The sequence below is a fragment of the Dendropsophus ebraccatus genome, chromosome 5 (genome assembly GCF_027789765.1).
Source record: "Dendropsophus ebraccatus isolate aDenEbr1 chromosome 5, aDenEbr1.pat, whole genome shotgun sequence".
NCBI classification, from domain to species: domain Eukaryota; kingdom Metazoa; phylum Chordata; class Amphibia; order Anura; family Hylidae; genus Dendropsophus; species Dendropsophus ebraccatus.
Genome location: NC_091458.1, coordinates 121,961,540 through 121,979,856, shown reverse-complemented (window position 1 = coordinate 121,979,856; position 18,317 = coordinate 121,961,540). Strand labels below are relative to the sequence as shown.

Here is an 18,317-nt window from a genome sequence, read left to right as displayed (position 1 = left end):
CTGAAATCCCAGCAGCCTGCATCAGTATAGTCGCTGCCATCTCATCAAAGCCTCATGCAGCAAATGTTACCTAAGAGCTAATGCATGTGTCCACAGAAACAACGTCCGTGCATGGATGGAATTTTGCGGACGTGTACATGAGCCCTTAGATCAGGGATGGGGAACCTTCGGCCCCTCCAGCTGTTGAAAAACTACAATTCCCATCATGCCTGGACAGCCAAAGCTAAAGCTTCGGCTGTCCAGGCATGATGGGAATTGTAGTTTTGCAACAGCTGGAGGGCTGAAGGTTCCCCATCCCTGCCTTAGATGGTCCAACCTGTCACTACTGAAGTATATATGGAAATTACACTATGAACACACCAATTGAAATAAAATCGGAGCTAGGATTTACGAATAATAATATTATTTATGGAGCGCCACCATATTCCGCAGCACTTTACAATTCCGGGGGTACATACACAGACAAAATCAGATATTACGGAATTACATATTTAACAAGTCAAACTAAAGACTGGGCAGCATCTCCAGTCTGGGCCTGATCAGCCTCTACTGAGCTCATAGTCTCTGCTGAGGTCACAGCAAGCCTTGTAGAGGTCATACCAGCAGCTGGCCTCTGTATATACATATGGCCTCTATACGGCTGATATGACCAGGGATAATATAACGTCTGTAGGAGAGGATGGAATAAGGGAGGTTTTAGTTTGGTGCCCAAAATCCCCCCCCACACACACCACCACACACACACCGCTTACCCCCATGGGATGGTAGTGTGCCATGTGGGTAAGAACAAGGGAAACTTCAATCTTTTTGAGTCTAGATGAGGGCTGCAAGACCTGTCCTGTCATACTGTATATAGTCACCCCCTTCCCTAAGGATGGACAGCCCTTTTATTAAGGCTGGTTATATACAGTACACTGCTTGTAAACATGGGTAGAGAGAGAGAGCAGATGGGTGAATGAACATAATGTAGATTTATTGCTTGCATGAGTCTGGTAAACAACAACAGTATTTGCAGCCAACACAAAATTAGACATGTAGTTTATAAAATAGCCACTAGGTGTCACACATAGTTTGTCTCTGAAAGCTTTTTAGTTCTTTTTGGGGCACATTTACTATTTGCCCATTTTTTTTTTCTTTTCTTTTCTTTTTTTTTGCGCTTGTGCACTTTATACGTGCTGCATAACAACCTCCAGACCATACACAAAACTTATCATGAGCTGCACTTTTGTGCACTTTGCATAATTTCTTTTTGGCTCAATTCCTGGCTAAAAACCTACATATGGGGCTGACAGGAATACTGCTAAAATCTGGCAAAAAAATAGCTAACATGAAACCATGCTCCCACTTCAACACCTCCAAGCGAAAAAAAAATGAAAAAGGCGCAGCCAGCAAAAACTGCTCAAAAGTAGAACTTAATAAATGGAAAGGGTAGAATAATAGAGGCGGTCACTCACCACAGAAGATGCCGAAAAATCCTTTATTCATCCAGGTATGAACATAGCAGGGAAGGGGGAAGGTGGAGGAGCGGGTGCAATCAGACAAACGTTTTCACGCTATGCGCGCTTCGTCAGGTCTGGCTTACGAACTTAATAACTTAATTTATTAACTTAAGAACTTAATAAATGCTACGGCCGCTGACTGGCTGAGTGGGGCTGACATGTCATGACCCGGGTCCCTGCTCAGGCTAGGAAATGGCCCGAGGACTGGGAACAGCGGACCCCAGTGCTGGAGCCTTGGAGGTTAGTACATGTAGTTATGTTCGGCTCTTATGAAAAAAAAATGTCAGGTGCCAGACTTCTCCTTTAACTTTCTTAGGAGGTTAGAATAGAAAAAAATAGCAAGTTCTTCGTTGTTTTTTTGTTTTGTTCTAAAGGTGTTCACCATGTAGTATAAGTGATAATAATAACTTTGGCTATGTTCTGAATTTCTTCTGTGTAATTTGTGGCATGTATTTTCCCTAGGAGGAAATACACTAAGAAGATTTATCAAACTAGTGTAAAGTAGAGCTGGCTCGGTTGCCCCTATCAGATTTCACATTTCATTCCTCACAGACTCTTCTAAAGGGAACCTGTCACCCCCCCAGCCCCCGCCCCCCCCACCCCCCACCCCCACCCCCTGGGCCGGGACAGAGCCCGGCTGATCCCCCGGTGCAAACCCATATACTTACGGCTTCCACAAAGTCCCGTTCCCCTTCCACAGGGGGTTACAGGTTCTCTTTAAAAATTATATGTGGAATCTGATTGGTTACTGGGGACCACTGAACCAGCTCTACTTTACACTAGTTTGATAAATCTCCCCCACCGTGTGTGTGTATATATCCTACGACTGACAGGGCCTACATGAAGTATGAAATTGTAAAGTAAACAGTATCCTGTGTTCAGCAGAATTTTAAGGCTTAATTCCATGTCCAAATACATATAGCAGCAAGAGTTCTACCAGGCATTGTCTTTTTCAAGCATGTCACAGGGACATGTCAAAAGTTTTGATTGGCACAAAGACTCCTACTGATCAGGGGATCGAGAAGAGAGCAGCGTGCTGCACTTCCCAGCTGTCAATCATCTCCGTCCAGCCAGCCCTATAGACTTATAATGGAGCTGCTTAGATGGAAATAGCTGCAAGCCAAAGAGTGAAATGCACTAACCATATACTGTAGATGCCTTGTGCAGATTAGGAACCAGTTGCGTTTTGTATTTTCTCCCACTCTTTAAACTTTCAGAAGCAACCTGAAACCCACCCCTCTACAAAAGCTTTTAACATGCAATCCCCTGGCCTCCATTCACAACTCTCTCTTCCCCTTATAGATTCTAAGGGCCCTATTCCATGGGACGATTATCGTTTGCATAATCGTTAACGATAAACGATCCAAACGACCGCTATTGCGAAAGACCTGAAATCGTTCACCCATTTACATGGAACGATAATCGTTACTTATGATCGTTCTTGCGGTCGTCTTGTCGTCGCTTTTGCGTTCGTCACTACTGCGAATGACCGAACGACGTCTTATTCAATGCGAATGATTTGCGAACGAGCAACGATAAAAATAGGTCCAGGTCTTATTAAACGATCAACTATTTCTCACTCGGTCGTTAACCGTTAACTGCTATTCAACCGAACGATTATCGCTTAGATTCAAACGATAATTTGAGCGATAATCGTCCCGTGTAATAGGGCTCTAAGCCTTAGCAGGAAGGATCCACTCTTCTTGATGGTCACTAGCTGCAAGCTGTAAACCCATATCTAAAATCTCCTTTTATTTCATACGTGCAAATGCTTGTTCATGGCATTGTATACTTTACCGGGTCATTTCAGTTCTGATTCCATTATTAGGGATATTCATTTAAAGTGTTTAAGTTGTCGTATTAAATGTGTTCACAGAAAGTTTCATGCAATATTCAAGTTATGTCAAAATGTCTGGCTTCCTATTTCTTAGGTGCATTTCAAGAAATGTTGTAAGAATTCTTGGCTAACGCAGTTTACAATCTAAGGGGAAATCCAAAAAAGCCTTGAAACCCTTTAACTTGCTTTTTTCCTGCATCATTTAAGTTTAGTGCAAAACCATTGTAGACCCCTCTAATGGACTGCAGATACAGTATAAATTAACAAGCAAATTCTAACTATATGCTGTATCACATAAAGCAATGTATCTTACTGTGGTGGACTACACAAGATGGGAACTATATTTTTTTGGGTAGAAATGCATACAGAAAGTGGAGTGCATTACTTTGGTAAGTTTCTCGGAAAACCAGATATGGTAGGAGTACTAACCGAGTTGGAGCGCTCACCAAGTCTGTGGAGCCACCACGGTCAGCTTTTAGTTCACTCCGTATTGGGCTGTTGTATGTGGGAATGTTGAGCGTCCCACAGAGTGTGCATAGACTAAGGTGAGCACTCCGGACTAGTGGTGCCGAGAGCCTCCGGCATGGAGAGAGGTGCAGAGAGCTGGGGAGGATGGAGGGGGTGATCTCTTTAGCAGAGGGACTGACTACAGCAGCATGGCATGGTCTGGAGCAGCAGGAGGCGGCGGCAGTGTATGTGACGTGACATCACCAACTTTACAGATAATTGAACAGGCCATGCTGTAGTAAGTGCAGAGAAAATGCTCTATAGGTGCATTTCTCATAATAAGTGTCTATTAGTAATTTTTATAACTTTTGTAGAGCAATAACATATCTTAAAATTGATTTTGCCCCGACTTCTCCTTTAGGGTGCGTTCACACGTAACAGATCCGCAGTAGATTTCTCGCTGCGAATTCGGATCCCTGCCCTGTACACTCTGAGCAGACAAACTCACAGCGGGATGTCAGCAGCCTGCCCCGTTAACCCCCCGCCGCCTGAGCTTATACATCACCTTCTCCACACTCCGGCTTGGTTTGGGGCTCCCGGCATCTTCACGTTCCGCTTAGCACTGATTGGCTGAGCGGGATGTGCGGGAGCCCTGAAGCAAGCCCTGCGAATTCGCAGGGAGAAATCCGCTGTGGATCCGTTACGTGTGAACGCACCCTGAGGCTATGTTCACACTGCATAAAACTACGGCCATAGTTCTCGCCGTAGTTTTGCGGGGTGGAACATTGCCTTACTGTCAGTGGGATCCTGGCCGGAGCGTACACACATCGTATACGCTCTGGCCGGGATCCATGCGGCGCTGAAAGAAAACTGACTGTCAGTTTTCTGCGGCTGGAATTCAGTGAATTCCGGCCTCAGAAAGACCTGTCAGTTCACACAGTGAAGCGAGTGTGTGCTATGGCAAGCTCTGATGCGGGCACACGCTGATGCGCCCGCATCAGAGCTCCGCGGCCGGAGCATCCGGCCGGCACTTAAGTACCGGGGTCACGGAACGGCCGGTCTCATACGCCGTGTGAACATAGCCTTAGGCTTGGTTCACACACAGTATATTTCAAGCAGTATTCGGTCCTCATGTCAGGTCCTCATTGCAACCAAAACCAGGAGTGGATTAAAAACACAGAAAGGATCTGTTCACTCAATGTTGAAATTGAGTGGATGGCCGCCATATATAACGGTAAATAACTGCCATTGTATCAATACAACAGCCTTTTTTTTTAAGATAACAGCAAATATTTGCCATTAAATGATGGCCATCCACTCAATTACAACATTGTGTGAACAGAGCCTTTCTGTGCTTTCAATCAACTCCTGGTTTTGGTTGCTATGAGGACCTGACATGAGGATTAAATACTGCCTGAAATATACTGTGTGTGAACCCAGCCTTAGGCTATGTTCACATTACGTGAACACCCGGCCGTTCCGTGACCCCGGCCGGGTCACGGAACGGCCAGTCTTAGCCCGGATCATCTCGGCCGGTACCTAAGTACCTGCGCGGATGATCTTTCCGGCAGCGGACCTCTGATGTGGGCGCATCAGCGTGCGCCCGCATCAGAGCTTCCCATAGCCCACAATGAAGCAAGCGGCCGGAGCCGCTCGCTTCACTGTGTGAACTGACAGGTCTTTTTTTGCGGCCGGAATTCACTAAATTCCAGCCGCAGAAAACTGACCTGTCAGTTTTTTCCGGCGCCGCACAGGATCCTGGCCGGAGCGCATACGATGTGTGTACGCTCCGGCCGGGATCCCATTGAAAATAAGGCTATGTTCCACCCCACAAAACTACGGCCGTAGTTCTGCGGCGAGAACTACGGCCGTAGTTTCACATAGTGTGAACATAGCCTTAAAGTGTATAAAAATTGCAAAAAAGCATTTCTTCTCATGTCTTTTTCATTCTTTCCAATACTACAGCATACGTATGTAGTAATTCTAAGGACATTGTGTGACTATGCGCTTTGTGTGTTGTAAACTTCTTACATAAATCAGCATTGCCTTCTATGCAGTCAACGGACTGAAACAAGTTAGCGGGTATTAGTAACCACCACAATTGACCAATTCATCCTAAATAACAGAGAAAGGAGACAAGTTACACAATCTTTGAGGAAAGAATTGTGTGGAAATGGCAGATAGTATCTCCTGCAATTTAAGGAAGTAATATAGATGGTATATACAGTACATTTCAGAACTGCTGCTCAATCCTCTGTATGGTGACATATGGGTTTAGTTTAGACATATAGAACTGTACCACATGAACCCTTAACATCCCTGTGCACAGATCACCAGAATGGAGGAGAAAATAGTATGTATGTTATGGAAACAGATTGAGATAGGCGGTGCATGTTATTGAGTAAAATTGCTAAACATTCTCACTGTTGATATACATTGTAACAGATGCTGTAAAGTGAGAAGACTGAATTACAGTTGTTTCGAAGCAAAGAGCCACAGGGCAGCGAAATAGTGACCAAAATACTATGGGGGAGATTTATCAAGCTGGTGTAAAGTAGAATTGTCTTAGTTGCCCCTAGCAACCAATCAGATTCCACTTTTCATTCCTCACAGACTCTTTCAAAAATGAAAGGTGGAATCTGGTTGCTAGGGGCAACTGAGCCAATTGTATTGTAAACCAGTTTGATAAATCTCCCCGTGTGTGTGAACATAGTCTTAACGTAAAACTATTACACGAATGCACTCTAATGGCTGTAAAGTTCTGAAACATTTTGAGGAGCATTCAGCTGTAAAAGTTCATCTTTTAGCCAGACACAAAGAAGCTAAAGCGGAGATGCCCAGTGAACACTTCTTCCAAAGCCTGACACTCTTAATAACTATGTTGTCTCTGAAACACCTGATCATAGTAAAAAGTAAAACATAGTTCATCGTAATGAGGCAGCCTATTAATATTTCATGCATCAAGTGGCTAGGCCGGGATGTACTTGCTGATAGGTTTCCGTTATGGTCAAGATGGTTTGAGACAGGAAGCTCAAAAAAAAAAAAAAAAAAAAGATATTAGCTATCCTAGCAACCCATCCCATCATAGTCTGCTATCTGGAGCTGTTTATGTTCTTCCATCAATGCTGTGTTGATTCGACGATTCTTTTAGTTGACTGTTTTGACCTTGTTTTTTGTATGTTCTGAACATTTATCGAGGATGAGCTCTTTACTGGGTCTTGGTGGGATTGCTGGTTGGGCTTTAGCTTTATCTTCCTCTTCATTTTGCTCCGCTATAAAAAAAAAAAAAAAAAAAAAAAAAAAATAGAAAAAAAAAAGAAAATAGATATAGTCACATGACCATCAGCAACACTGAAAATGCAGAATACTTTTTCTGGAATTAGAGTTCAGACATGAGACTGACTTTGAAGAGCCTGGAAGAGGCAACTATTTGCTTTGGATCTCATGCCATGCATCGTCACAGGCAGGGCCGGCGTTAGGGGGGGGAAAAGAGGGCAGTTGCCCAGGGCCCCCATCCCCCAGGGGCCCCCTGCCCCAGTTACAGTGAGTGTTAGGTGCAGGACCGCACAGACAGCGTCCTGCAGCCTCTGTCAGTGATCCCGGGCTGCAGCTTATGGCTGCTATCAGGGAGTCACATAGAGGCTGCAGGACGCTCTGCTCCGGAGTGTGTAGCTTCCCCCTCCCCCTCTCTTCTGTACCATGTGATTTCCTCTCTCTTCCTGGTGAGGGTGGTGTGGAGCTGTCGGGACGATGGAGGAGAGGGCTGCAGGGTGAGGAGCACAGCCTCCTGCTGCTGCTGCTGCCATGGACAAGGACAACTACACCCAGCATGCTGTTAGAGGGGGTAAGTATACTGTCCATGTAGTGTGTGTATGAATGCTATGTGTATAATGGATGACTGTAGTGTGTGTTACATGTCATGTGTATAGTGTATGGACTCTATGGTTTGGATCTGTATAATGTGTTTTCATGGATGTGTTAGTGTGTGTGTATATATATATATATATATATATATATATATATATATATATATATATAGTAGTGGTTGGGTCCGCGGTTACACAGTGCAGGGTGCACAGTCCTCATGGGGTTCGGTCCTTCACCCCAATCGTATTCCAGAAAAACAATCCGAGGACAGCATCTCCTTATAAAGTGCTTATTGCTTTATTGTGCCAGTTTGCAAAGATTCTTTGCAAACTGGCAGAATAAAGCAATAAGCACTTTATAAGGAGATGCTGTCCTCGGATTGTTTTTCTCTCTCTCTCTCTCTCTCTCTCTCTCTATATATATATATATATATATATATATATATAGATAGATAGATATTTTAGTGTGTGTGTATTAGCACTGCTGACTCCAAGTGTTGAGGTGAATAGACTGTATATAGGAGCTGCAGCCATTCCCTGGTGACCACTGAGGCCGGTGATTGGCTGCAGCTCCTATGTATAGTGTATGATGATGTCACTAAGGCAACACGGTGTATTTTATTGAGAAAAAAACAAGGTGGCGGTCACTGTATGGTGGTAATATTGGTCCGTATATAGTGTCATTATGCAGTGGTCAGTCTATGGTGGTAATATTGGTCTGTATATAGTGTGTATAGAGAGTTATTACCGCCATAGAGGGACCACCACATAATGACTCTATATACACTATATACAGACCAATATTACTGCCATAGACTGACCGCCACATAATGCATAATGACTCTATATACACACTATATACAAACCATTATTACCACCATAGAGTGACCGCCACATGATATTGGTCTGTATATAGTGTATATACAGTCATTATGTGGTGATCACTCTATGGCAGTAATATTGGTCTGTATATAGTGTATATATAGTGTCATTATGCAGTGGTCAGTCTATGGCGGTAATATTGGTCTGTATATAGTGTGTATAGTGTCATTATGCAGTGGTCAGTCTATGGTGGTAAAATTGGTCTGTATATAGTGTATATAGAGTTATTTCCGCCATAGAGTGACCGCCACATAATGACTCTATATATACACTATATACAGACCAATATTACCGCCATAGAGTGACCGCCACATAATGACTCTATATACACTATATACAGACCAATATTACCGCCATAGACTGACCGCTGCATAACGACTCTATATACACTATATACAGACCAATATTACCGCCATACAATGACCGCCACATGATATTGGTCTGTATATAGTGTGTATATAGAGTCATTATGTGGTGATCACACTATGGTGGTAATATTGGTCTGTATATGGTGTATATATGGAGTCATTATGTGGTGGTCATGGTGTGTGCTGGTCTGTATATAGTGTCATTATGTGGCGGTCAGTCTATAGCGGTAATATTGCTCTGTATATAGTGTATACAGAGTAATTATGCAGTGGTCACTCTATGGCAGTAATATTGATCTGTATATAGTGTATACAGAGTCATTATGCAGTGGTCAGTCTATGGCGGTAATATTGGTCTGTATATAGAGTCATTATGCGGTGGTCAGTCTATGGTGGTAATATTGGTCTGTATATAGTGTATATAGAGTCATTATGCAGTGGTCAGTCTATGGCGGTAATATTGGTCTGTATATAGAGTCATTATGCGGTGGTCAGTCTATGGTGGTAATATTGGTCTGTATATAGTGTATATAGAGTTATTATGTGGTGGTCACTCTATGGCAGTAATATTGGTCTGTATATAGTGTATATAGGGTCATTATGTGATGGTCACTCTATGGCGGTAATATTGGTCTGTATATAGTGTATATAGAGTTATTATGTGGTGGTCACTCTATGGCAGTAATATTGGTCTGTATATAGTGTATACAGAGTCATTATGCGGTGGTCAGTCTATAGTAGTAATATTGGTCTGTATATAGTGTATATAGAATCATGTGGCGGTCATGGTGTGGTGCTAATATTGGTGTGTATATAGTGTCATTATGGGGCAGTCACTTTATGGTGGTAATATTGGCCTATATATAAGAAAAGTTTTCTTCAATAACGGTATGGAGGTAATATTTGGTCCTGATAGAGTGATTTTTTATTTTATTTTTTAAAACAATGCATATAAATAGTTTTTGTGTTTACACCACTAGCGGCGGTCCTGACATGTAGCGGCAGTCCTGACATGTAGCGGCAGTCCCCGCAAGTAGCGGGGCAGTCCCAGCATGTGGCGGCAGTCCCCGCATGTGGCGGCAGTCCCGGCATGTGGCGGCAGTCCCCGCATGTGGCGGCAGTCCCCGCATGTGGCGGCAGTCCCGGCATGTAACCTTCTGAATTGACTCAATGTGACTAAGGGCCCTAATATACAGAGCAAAAATTGTCCCAACCTGGCCGATATCGCTCTGTGTATATAGAGACAACTGTAATCAGCTGATCATTGTCTTTTGGCAAGTGTAAAAATCATTGTCTGATGATTGTGCGTATAACATAATAAAGCTGTTACTTACCTGATCATGTTCCCCGGTGTCCTCAGGCCTTGTCTGTTTGTTACGGCCAGTGATTGGCTGAATGGCCTGTCACCTCAGAGAGAGGACCAGAAGCGAGAGCTGGGACTGGGGGATCCAACAGACAAGGCCTGAGGACACCGGGGAACGTGATCAGCTAGTATATATCTTCATTGTTCACTATATACAGCAAGGGCTGCACACACATCACTAATGATATATATATATATATATATATATATATATATATATATATATAAAATCTCATCTGGCCCTGTCCTCCCCATACACAGGAATGTTCGGCACAGCTGAGCGTTTCTGTGTTCTCTATAGGAGGGGTAAGCCATAGCCAGACAGATCTGATGACGGCTTGTCTCTCTGAGAACAAAGAGGTTGGATGTTGATTTTCCATCAAGCCCAACCCCATATGTCCACTGATATCATGTCAGAGGACTGTACAAAGTGCCCCATTCACCTTACACTGATGGCCGAACCCACCACGAGCAGCAGGTACCACCAACAAGTGTATGGGAACCTTAAATTGCTGCTACAATATTTCAGCATTTGGGGCCCCACTTTGCTCAACTTTGCCCAGGGCCACATTTAGTCTAAAACCGGCCCTGGTCACAGGCTTATCTCTCATGTTGCCAATGCATATTCTGTAGCTATGGGACATGCTGGCATACTAAACTAAGCAGATTGTGATTGTATTAAGCAGCCAGGAATGTGCAGTAAACCTGGTGTGAACTGGGCCTGTACTTTTTGTGTGACACACCCGCTTGCTTTTCAGCTTCCTGGCAATGCAAGAGTTACACTGCTCACTGCTAGCCTTGGTTGCTGCAGCTGAGCAGTGTGGTTTGATTGACACATGCCTCTGCCTGTCCGGAACCTTGAGGATCAGGGCTCCGGTCCAATGGGGATCTGGACCGGGCTCACGATCCTCATAAATGAAAGCAGAGCCAGTCTTTCCATTCTGGCTATTAAGGTTCATACCCCCTGTCTACTCCTGCTATCCCCGTACCTAATTCCTCTGCTTGTTTGACTTGTTACCCGACCTCCCGCCTGACCTTTGACTATGCGTTTGATCTCCAATTTTGCTGCCCATTTGGTTCTGACTTGGCATGTTGACTCCCCTTTATTGTGTTTGTCTGTCTGTCTTGTTCTGTGTTACACTTACTCAGTATAGGGAACGTTTTTGTGGTTGTCCGCGGCTGCCTAGGGCCGATTGAGGCAAGTAGGTAGGGACAGTGGGTGGGTTCAGGCTTAGGGACCACTGTCCCGTATTGTCCCTACCTCCCCATCCTGACAGCAGTAGTCTCCATAAAAATGATTCTCCAGCAATCTTACATGTATATACTGTAGCTGTAATAAAAAGCTGGAATGTAAGTGCTTACTAATGGTGAGGGATTTCAGAGCATCCGAAGAAGATTGCCGTTGTTTCAGAAACTTTTTGCTGTTCCTTCTGTAAGTGTCTTGGCTAATTTCTCTACGTTTTTGCTTGTGGATACTGTTAGCATTTGAGATTGTTCCCCTGCAAGAGAAATTACATATATTTTAACATAAGTCATAAGCAATAAAATGTACAATAAATGTAAATTCATTGGTGCCAATATGTTATAGTTTTATCGTATATATAAAGTTATATGGAATTGTGAGAACAATATTATCTTGATAAAACAGAGGCAAACTTAACCAATTATTCACATTTACCCGGGTGTGTTAACACGTTCAGGATCTGCAGCAGATTTAATGGCGCAGATTTGAATCTGCAGCAGATCCACAGTAGATCTGCAGCAGATCCGCAGCAGATTTCATGGTCCAAATTGGATTTGCCTTGAATCTGCAACTTCAAATCTGCACCATCAAATCTGCTGCAGACCCTGTACGTGTGAACGCACCCTTACAACATATTGGTGTTCTGGAGCAATCTTTAAACACAGTAAAATAATACCAAAATACGGCTGCAATGGAGAAGTAAAAATCCAGCTATATTTTCAAGGTTCACACTATGTGCAAACAACGTCCGTTGTTGCAGTAGAAAATGCATCGATTTCAATGCACTACAGCCATAAATAATTGACGTCAATTATTTCCACAGCCGTAGTGAACGACCGTTGTTTAATACATTGTGTGAGCAACAGCCGCTATTTGCATTGATTTCAATGCAACACATTTTTTTTATGACAGGAACGGCCGTTGCAAAAAACATCCATTCTTGTCATAAAAAAATATGTTGTGTGAACATAGCCTAATAATGTGCTCCATTGAAGTCCATGGGAAATCAACAATAATTAACATGCTCCATATTTATAGCCTACTTTTGCAAAAACTTTTTTTTTACTTATTTTCACTCAAAATTATGGCTGTTTTAATATTATTTTACTGAACGTAAACAATTTGACACAGGGCTGCAAGTTTAAAAGTTGTTTTTTTAGGGACAATAACTGCATCACCTGCCGAACGGACCCCAGGACAGATCTTGGATTAAGAGCAGCTATAAGAAGGTACAAGAGGTTTGTGGGGGTCAGAATGTGGGTACAGAGTCGCTTTAAGGTAAACTATCATGCAAATGCAAATCGTGCAAATGTTACTATAGCCCGCTACCTCTTCTTATCTTTGTATGTCAGCCATATACACAGGCTTTGTGGCTTTTTTTATCATTGTGGGATGCTTCTAATCTCACATATATGCCTATTTGCAGCAATATTGCCACATGGCTTGTATTGCATTATGTTGTGGTTACATTTTTTCATCGCTCATTGTTCATTATGTAGGGTTTGTTTGTACTTATGTCATACTCTGGTCCTTGTAACATATTTGAATATTGTACCTTTGTACTCCCAACGTCTTTCCTTCTTTACTCTGTGGATACATTTCAGCCACTGTATCTTTTTAAAGCGAATGTACCACTTGTGACAAAACCCCCTCTCCTCGAGGTGTGGCTCCGTTAGAATCAATGGAGCTGTGTCACAGAGGGGAGGGGGTTTCATTAAACTGGGGCCAGTAGGCCCGCCTCCAGTGCTTCATGCCCGGCTGGTGCTCAGGAATAGACCGGAGTCATGCATGGGAACCGGGAAGTGGTTGGGTCATGTAAAAAGCAAAAAAACTATGTACTATAATATTTCCGGGAAACTCATTGGTGATATCACAGGTTTTAGTACTCAAAGAGTGGCACTTTTTTCAAATAACATGTTATTTTAACTACTACTTTATATTTATAGCCTTGTTCTCACCTCCGGGGTGGTAAACGTTTTTTCTGATTCCCATCAGCAGGAGGAGCGTCTCCAGACTTTTGAAGATACATTGCAGGAAAGTATCCAGTTTTGCTGCCTCTCCTGAACCAAAAAGAGAAAAGCTGTGGTTATATGAATCATTCAGTGGTCTACATTAATGTCGTTTATGCTATGCCATGACGGGTAGGGGTGCAAGCTCACCAAAACAAAGACTAAAGGGGACACAGTGTTGGTCTAGTCCTGCATTCCCTTCTATGTTTTCCCTGGACAGTGGCAATCCTGGAGGTCAGAGTTTAAGTGTGCATGGGGGAAGCTGAGCTGTGATTGGTTTCTGTGGCCAGTTTACACCAGTTCCTTTTTATAAATCTGGGCCATGATGCTTTTTTTGCTGCATAGTTAAAGGGTTTTTTCAATTACTTGTCTCCTATCCACAGGATAGGGGACAAGTGAGAGATTGTGGAGGGTCCGACCTCTGTGCCTCCTGGCGATCTCCAGGCTCTTTGTTCCATTCTCTATGGAGTGACTGGAGAGAGAGACAGCACTTGCCTCTTTCTAGAGTCTCCATAGAAAAGAGGACAAGTAGGTTTTTATCGGAAAACCCTTTTAGGGAAAAAAATGTGGTAAATAAATTAAGTAAGCTCATTTCTTTGAACAATGTTATCCCCTTGAATGTATTAATTTTCACCAGCAATTTACACATACCTTACAACCCACCAACCATCAAGAAGTTTGTGAATGACTTCAACAGTTTCCCCTTCTTGTATCGACAATTCATCCTCTAAATCTCCTGAATAAGCTTGTGTGCTGACGTGCAGTTCTCCTGTATGCACAAAGTACACAAACATGAGAATTCTGAATAGAACTGGTATAGTACAAGTAAAACATTTCCTTCGAATGAGAATAACAATGCGTTCATGCCAGAGAGTTATACTGATGGCCGGCCTGGGGGGTTTCTAAGGCTTCTGGCTAGCATGTTTGATTTAAAGGAGCCCCTTCCTCCATCAAGTGCCTTAGGTGCTGCAGGTTAACCTCCCAAATCAGAGCAATCCCGACTGTTGCACTAGGATTTGACAAATGATGTCCACACCATCACTACAATGTAATAGTGATTTACGGGAATGACCTGCAAAATTTAACTGTTCTGTTGCAGGGTGGTAAGAGGGTTAAAGATTACTGGGGTTAAACTAAAAATGTATTGAGATTTTTTGTATTCCATGTCATTATGTGCTTTATCACCTTCATAGTTTGGGTCTTGTTCCTCAGACTCATCAGGGCCATCGAGCGGTTCTAGATAAGCAGCTGGAACCCATCCTCGCTTGTTCTTCATCTGACAGAACCACCAACCTATAAGAGAGGAAACATACTGTAGCATAGCAATATCATCAGTTTATTAAAAAAAAAAAAAAAGGAGGCCACATATAGGGAGGAATTCATCAAGACCGGTGTAAAAGTAGGCCAGTCTAACAGGAAGCCCTGACCCCATGCACTCCACCAGATTTACTAAGACGTACGCCTCTTTGTAAATCCGACAAATCCGGAGCAGGTGTATATTTTTGCCATGATTTATCATGATAAATCAGGTGTGGAAGGAGGCCATGCCACATTGCCAGACCTCCCCCTCCTTGCCCACTCGTTACATAAACAGGGTGTAGGCCAGGGAAAGGCAGATTTTTTTAATATTATTTTTCTTCAAAAATCTGTCTGTGTAAATGCACCATTAGGTGGGCACAGTGCAAACAAGATATTTCAATTTACAGTGACAGTGTTTCCCTTGGCTGAACCCACCCCACTGTCCCTACCAACTTGGAAGTTCTACCCTAACTGGCGCCCCCAACTGGCCAACTGTCCCAGGGCCACAGAGGGGTGAGACAACACACCAGAGTGACTAATTACATTATATCCACAAAGCATGGAGAATCACTAGACCTTCAATAAGAAGGCCCAATTTTCTAATTTTCTTCAGTATAAAAATACCTAAATTGAACTATTAGTACCATATTAAAGTGTTATTTGTCATGAAAAATAAGTAAAATAAAATATTGGGAGAAAACAATACTAGGCTTTGGCCACTGTATGGAGGAAACATGCCCCAAAAGCCAACACCCCCCCCCCCCCCAACCATACCATCTATATACTTTAGCAGGACATGCAGAATATGACATCCTCTTTTATAACATTACCATTTTCCTTTTTTTCTACCACATCGACAACATCATCAGCCTTTACAGACAGCTCGGTCTTAGAATTCTTTTCATAGTCTGCGATGGCTCGATATGATTGCAGAATAATAGGACCAGTTATGTCTATGGCAACAATACAGATTGTGTTACAAATATTATTCTTTAATACACAAATGTGATCCGAAAAGCATATAATAAAACCCCTTATTAGGTATTATTTAATTTATGTTTTTTAAGGAAATCATTGCCTGTGTTTTTGTCTTCTGACAATATAGAAGCAGCAGACACAACCAACAAAATCTCACAAAGACCTGGGAGGTGGGAGACCATACAGGAGGACAGGTATATGTTACAATTAAAGTGCAAGTGCAAATATTAGGTACAGATAACATAGCTCATTACAGCCAGGTTGTAAACAGTAATATAAAGTGCAAGTACTAAAATATATACCAAACCACAGTGGCGGATTATAATGTGGGCGGTTTGGGCGGCCGCCCGGGGCCCAAGGCTCCGGGGGGGCCCGCGCCGCCCACATTAAGATCTTACACAGCAGCGCCAGCAGCACATCACTTTCGGGGCCAAATGGGCCCCCGAGTGATGTTCTGCTGTGGCGCGCTGTTGTCGGAGTCCGCCGCGGTACCGCCCCCTCTCTCCTTGCCGTCTTTGCGGTGCCCGTACTTCTCTCCTGGCGGCGTGATGACGTCACATCCTGCGCGCCGCCAAGCAGAGAAGTTCGGGCACCGCGGGGCTGCACTGTGAGCTTCCGGCCCGCTCTCTCTGCCGGAAGCTCACCCTGGCTCCCTGCCGCCCGACTATACCCCTTGCCCCTTAGCTGCTCTCCATGCCGCCCCATCTTCTCCCCCTGCTGCTACCCCCATCATCTTCTCCCCCTGCTGATACCCCCATCATCTTCTCCCCCTGCTGCTACCCCCATCATCTTCTCCCCCTGCTGATACCCCCATCATCTCCCCCTGCTGCCACCCCCATCATCTTCTCCCCCTGCTGCCACCCCCATCATCTTCTCCCCCTGCTGCCACCCCCATCATCTTCTCCCCCTGCTGCCACCCCCATCATCTTCTCCCCCTGCTGCTACCCCCATCATCTTCTCCCCCTGCTGCTACCCCCATCATCTTCTCCCCCTGCTGATACCCCCATCATCTTCTCCCCCTGCTGATACCCCCATCATCTTCTCCCCCTGCTGATACCCCCATCATCTTCTCCCCCTGCTGCTACCCCCATCATCTTCTCCCCCTGCTGATACCCCCATCATCTTCTCCCCCTGCTGATACCCCCATCATCTTCTCCCCCTGCTGATACCCCCATCATCTTCTCCCCCTGCTGCTACCCCCATCATCTTCTCCTCCCGCTGCCACCACCATCATCTTCTCCCCCTGCTGCTACCCCCATCATCTTCTCCCCCTGCTGCTACCCCCATCATCTTCTCCCCCTGCTGCTTCCCTGCCTTCCCAGCTCCCCCCCCCCCTCCCCAGCCTCTGTTGCCCTAGCTTCTCCCCCTGTCGCCCCAGCTGCCTCTTTTCCCCAGTCACCCCCAGCTCCCCGCCTGCAGTTGAGTTGGGGTCGGAGAAGTCTTCATGATGCTGCGCCAAATAGAGAAGAAAGGAAAAAGTGAGCGACGGCAATCGGAGAAGAAGTCACCTGTGAGTCATTAGTAACTGCACTGTAATCACTTCTATAGTGTGCAGAGCCTGTGTACCATTGGGGTCTAAATGGGTCAGTGTTTGCGGTAGTGTACTGACACAGCACCGGGGTCACTACAGTACACTAGCGAAAACTTTTAAACTAGAACCCAACTACAACTGCAGGCACTACAACTCCCAGCATATTATGAGGGCTGCAGACTGTCAGTACATGCTGGGAGTTGTAGTGCATGTAGCTGTTGTAGTTTGGTCCTAGGTGCATTATACACTGGATTCTTTGTGGCATATAAGAATACATAGATCTGTGGGGGCTCAGTGTAGGGAAGTGACCCCAGAACATCACTAATAGGGGATAGAATAAAAACATCCCCCCTATCCCCTATTAGTGATGTTCTGGGGTCACTTCTATATACTGATCCCCCTCAGACCTCTGTATTCTTATATACCCCACACAGCCGGCTGGGGGGGGGGGGGCCCCAGGTTGGGTGGACAGCCCGGGGCCCAGGGTACATTTAATCCGCCACTGCCAAACCACAGGCTGCATAGCTAAATCTAACCAAAATGTTAGCAAGTGCACATAAACAAAATTACCCGGGAATACAATTCCCAAAGCCTCAGGCCTCCCACCTCACACTCCTCCAACGTCATTTCGCTATTGGCTTCTTCATGGAGTTCACACTACGTTTTTGCAATCCATTTTTTTTTTTTGCAAAAAACTGATGCATTTGTGTGCATCCATTTTGATCTGTTTTTCCATTGACTTCCATTATAAAAAAAAAAAAAAAAAAAAAAACGATTAAAACGAATTCGTTTTTCTTTTAAACGGACACAAAAATGAGGTTGACTACGTTTTTGTGTACATTAAAAAAAGGATCCGTTTTTTATAATGGAAGTCAATGGAAAAATGGATGCTCACAAATGCATCTTTTTTTTTTTTTTAAATGGATGGAAAAAAAATGGATTGCAAAAACGTAGTGTGAACTTAGCCTAACAGTGCCATATGGTTTTGTCAGGAG

At 44.1% G+C, this 18,317-nt stretch overlaps 1 protein-coding gene across 1 annotated transcript in view; it reads right to left on the bottom strand.

Moving 5' to 3' along the window:
- Positions 1-5,725: 5,725 nt before the first annotated feature.
- The window catches only part of NCF1 (neutrophil cytosolic factor 1), a 35,131-nt gene continuing 22,539 nt past the window's right edge, over positions 5,726-18,317 (bottom strand). Inside the window, exons 6-11 of the mRNA XM_069972467.1 lie at positions 15,644-15,766; positions 14,700-14,807; positions 14,166-14,283; positions 13,464-13,565; positions 11,625-11,761; positions 5,726-7,055 (exon numbers count right to left, since the gene is read on the bottom strand). Coding sequence (XP_069828568.1) covers positions 6,931-7,055; positions 11,625-11,761; positions 13,464-13,565; positions 14,166-14,283; positions 14,700-14,807; positions 15,644-15,766 — 713 coding nt within the window. The 3' untranslated portion in view covers positions 5,726-6,930. The remainder of the gene's footprint in view (positions 7,056-11,624; positions 11,762-13,463; positions 13,566-14,165; positions 14,284-14,699; positions 14,808-15,643; positions 15,767-18,317) is intronic.